At 37.1% G+C, this 4,402-nt stretch overlaps 1 protein-coding gene across 4 annotated transcripts in view; it reads right to left on the reverse strand.

Moving 5' to 3' along the window:
• The window catches only part of LOC106869449 (transcription factor SOX-5), a 681,185-nt gene that overhangs the window by 212,144 nt on the left and 464,639 nt on the right, over positions 1-4,402 (reverse strand). Inside the window, exon 1 of one of the 4 annotated variants that reach the window (XM_052972433.1) lies at positions 1,592-1,928. The exons of the other annotated variants lie outside the window; for them this stretch is intronic. Coding sequence (XP_052828393.1) covers positions 1,592-1,623 — 32 coding nt within the window. The 5' untranslated portion in view covers positions 1,624-1,928. Of the gene's footprint in view, positions 1-1,591; positions 1,929-4,402 lie in introns of those variants that run through there. 4 annotated transcript variants of the gene reach the window in all.

The raw sequence follows: 4,402 nt of genomic DNA on the forward strand, positions 1-4,402 counted from the left end.
TATATATATATATATATATATATATATATATATATATATGTATATATATATAGGCTGGGAGATTAGTTTAACTAGATTGATGAACAGATAAATACATACATCCGATAATACTTAAAGATCGAACAGGTCAATAAATTGAACAAACAGCTCGATTAAAAATTTGATGTGTGCGCGGGCGTGTATATATATATATACATATTGAATAGACTAATAGAGTGAAGATATAACTTGATTGAGAAATTGATACAGACACACACATAGATAGATAGATAGATAGATAGATAGATATGCTGACAGGACAACTTAATAACTAACTTGATAGGTAGATCGACAAACAGACTGACGGACAGGAAAAACCAAATTGAAAACTGAATCAGTTTGATAAAATGATAAACCAAAATAGCAAATATCATTAGCAGTTATATTTCATGCGTGTTTGTATTTTTCATGTGAGTGTGCGTATGTAATAATAAAAACGTGTGCTTGTGTGTACGTATAGAGATTGGGTATGTATGATATCGTCTTGGCATGTGAGTATTAATTAATAAATGTACGAGCCTTCGTATAATTCTGTTTGTAGAATACATGCTAGATGCGTGAATGGAATCGAAGAATGATCATAAATAAAATGGAAGAAGCGACAATACAACAGCAGTGGTACTGGTAAAGAACTAAAAACTTTAGGAATTCGCACGCCGCAGGCTGTGCAGAGCGAAAGAAAGTTGGCGAAAATGCTAAAATGGTCGAAGAATTATTAGCCACTGTTTGATGACCGAAAGACAAAAAGTGAAAAGATACGCACGCTCGCGCGCTTGTGTGGATTGATGGATCGAAAAATAGAAGCTTAGATGAACCGAAGATAGACAGAAAGAGTTATGGATTGGAAAAAACCCCAAACAAACAGACATATTGATAAGGGTGTGATAGACAATATATCTAATTGATAATTAGAATTGTAATACATTGTAATGCATTGGATACCTGATAAACAGATAGATATAATAATAGAGACAACCGATGGGTGGATGGATGAACGGGTGGATGGAAAGGCTGATAGACAGAGAGATAAATAAACAAGAGATCGATTGATATATGACGCATAAAATCGATATATAGATGAACGATAGATTGATAAACTCGACAGAGAATTATATAGATTATAAACAATAGATAACTACATATTTAGGTAAATAGACAGATAGATAGACGGATAAATAACTTGATAGATAGATAGAACGACGTAAGATAAATAGGTGGATAAATAGACAGACAGATAGACAGATAGATAGATAGATAGATAGATAGATAGATAGATAGATAGATAGATATAGATGTATAGATAGATGTATAAATAGATAGATAGATAGATAGATAGATGTATAAATAGATAGATAGATAGATAGATAGATGTATAAATAGATAGATAGATAGATAGATAGATAGATAGATAGAAAGCTGCATAGATAGACAGATGGATAGATAGGTGTAAATGACATATATACAATTAAAAAATATTAACGGGATAATGGAAACAACTTTCTTTCTTTTCTTTTTTTTGAAAAAGGTAAAAATAATTGAAGACAAAACTTACTTCAGCACTGGAAAACCATTTTGAACTATCATGATGCTATTACTCTCTGAAGAAAGCTGATATGGTACTGTGAAGTTATTGCCTGCTTTGTTTATTGTTTATCTTAGTTTTCTTTTTCTTTTTCACCCTCGCTCTCCCTCCCTTGTATCGTTTCCTCTTTCTTTCTTTCTCTCGCGCTCGCTCTCTCGCTCTCTTTCTCTTTCTTTCCTTTAATAAAAGACTCTTAGAATGCTACTATTGGTTTAATGTGTACTTTTATTCATAGAAACATGAAAAATACCATTTTAGATGAAGGCAGAGGAGCACAAAGAGTGGGAGGGAGGTAGGGATGGTGGGAGAATGCGAGAGAAAGAAAGTGTGAGAAAGAGACAGAGAGAAACAAACAAAGGGGAAGGAGAGTAGGAGGAGGAGGAAGAGGTGCAGGATTGAGTGAATGAGCGCGCGCGTTTGAATGTGTGTATGATAAAGGGAGGAGTGTGAGAGATTGAGATTGATAGAGTAAGAAAAAGACAGAAAGACAAAGAGAGAGGGGGAGAAACTTCATACAAACAAAAGTGTGAGGAGAAGGCGGAGGAGAAGAGAACAAAGCGAATGTATGTGTGTAAGCGTGTGTTGTGTGTGTATGTGTAGTAAACAGTATGTGTTTGTTTCTATGTGCGTGTTAGTATGTATGTGTGTGTTTGTATGTTTAACATAGTGTGTGTGTATTGATATGTATATATATATGTGCGTGTGTGGTTAAGTGGAGAGAACAAGTGATTATTATAATAGACATTATAGAGAGAATGAGAATAGGAATAAGCGATGAAGAAAGAGTGAAATAAAATGAAGGAGAGAGGGGGGTTTGGTACACGAATAAGTGAGTGAAGGAATGAAAGAATTCGTAAGTTTGTGGCGGGAGAGGAAGAGAAGGAAAAGAACGATTGGAAAAAGGAAGGAAGTCTTTTTTTTACGTAAACGAATGGGTGAAGGAATTAATGAACGAAAAGGAAGTGAGTGAAAAAAAATGATTGAAAAATATGGAGGGAAGGTTTAGGTAAATGAATAAGTGAGTGAGTGAAGGAATTAATGAACGAAAAAGGAAGGAGGCTGAGTGCAAAGAACGATTGATGAAAAAGTGTAGGAATGAAAGCAAAGAAAGGGAGGGAGGGGGTTGTGAACGAGAAAGAAAGAATAAAGGGTGGATTAACGGGTAGATTAAGCGGCGGCGGGGTGGGTGGGGGTGGTGGAATGGCGTGGATGGAAGAATTATTAAGAGATGAGAATAAGATTTGATTTGGAAGTAAAAGACAGAAGGTAAAATAACAAGGGAAAAAAAACAAAAAGAAAAACAACGTTAAACAAAGCAAAAAAAGTTAGACATAACGATAGATGTGGTAGGAGGAGGTGACGTCAGGTGGATTGGAGGAGGAGTAAAGAATACGTGCGTTTATATATAATATATAGATATATACACATACATATATATATAATTTATGTAGACAGTAAAGTTAAAAGAGGGTGGAGACAAAAGATGTAGAAAACTGGTGGTGGAGGGAGGAGGGGAGGAGCAAGCGTTGTGATAGTGGTAGCAGTAACTGTAAACAGCAGCATTGTAGTGGCGGCGGCGGTGGGAGTAGGAAGAAGGAAAAAGAAAAGAAAGAATAAAGATAAGAAGAGGAGGAGGTGGATGGATGGTTGGACGGATGGAAAGGGGGGGTAGAAATAGTTGGAGTGGGAGTAAGTGGTTAGGAGAAAGTGGGAGGGAGTGAGAGAATACGTGCGAAGTGATGAAAGACAAAAAGAAAAGAATAAAAACATTTTTAACAAAAAAAAGACAAAAAGAGATGACGACGAGAACGAAGAATAGTTAAGAGATGGGAGGAGAGGCAAAATAGGAGGAGGAGTAGATAAAAGGAGGAGGGTATAGTTATAATGGTGGTGGTGGTGGTGGTGGTAGGAAGGAAAGAGAGGAAGTAAGAGTTGTATTGTAAGGTATGTTAAAATCAAAGTCCCTTTATGAAACTTTTTTCTGCTTCTTCCTCTCTCCTCCTGCCCCTCTCTCTCTCTCTGTTTTTATTTCTCTCAATGGAGAGAGAGAAAGAGAGACTGACAAACAGACATAGTTAAAAGACAAAACGATAGACAGACACAAACAGCGTGAGAGAGCGAGAGAGCGAGAGAGAAAGGGGTAGGAGGGAACAAGATTGTACAATTATCTTTCCTGTACGTTTACTTCCTCATCTCTCACCCTTCCTCCCTGTGTCTCGTTTGCACAATCTTCTTTCTTACCCAGTTTTAGAATGCCGTTTGTTTTAAGTTCAATTCCCACTCAGAGCTTTGACTTTACACCTTTCACACCCACATCTGGTCACATACGCCTCGCTAAACTATTCCTCTTCCTCCATCTTCGTTCACAAAATAAAGAAAGAAAGAAAGAAAGAAATAGCGATCACAAAACAGTTGATTCAATGCAACTTGTATCATCTTCGTCACAAATACACACGCGCGCTTGCACACAGACACACACACTCACTCATACACACACACACACACACACACACACACACAACTTTATTGTTTATGCTTTGCTTGTTACAGTTTTCGGACTGCGACCATGCTGGGGCACTGCCTTCAAGGATTTTTAGTCGAAACAAATCGAGTCCAGTACTCGTTTTTAAACCTGTTTACTTATTCTGTCGGTTCTTTTTGTCGAACCGCCACGTCACGGGGACGTAAAAAAACCAACACCGGTTGTCAAGCGGTAGTGGGGACACACACAAAGACACACACACATCTATCTATCTATCTATCTATCTATTCGACGGGCTT

This window comes from Octopus bimaculoides, chromosome 13, assembly GCF_001194135.2.
Source record: "Octopus bimaculoides isolate UCB-OBI-ISO-001 chromosome 13, ASM119413v2, whole genome shotgun sequence".
NCBI classification, from domain to species: Eukaryota; Metazoa; Mollusca; class Cephalopoda; order Octopoda; family Octopodidae; genus Octopus; species Octopus bimaculoides.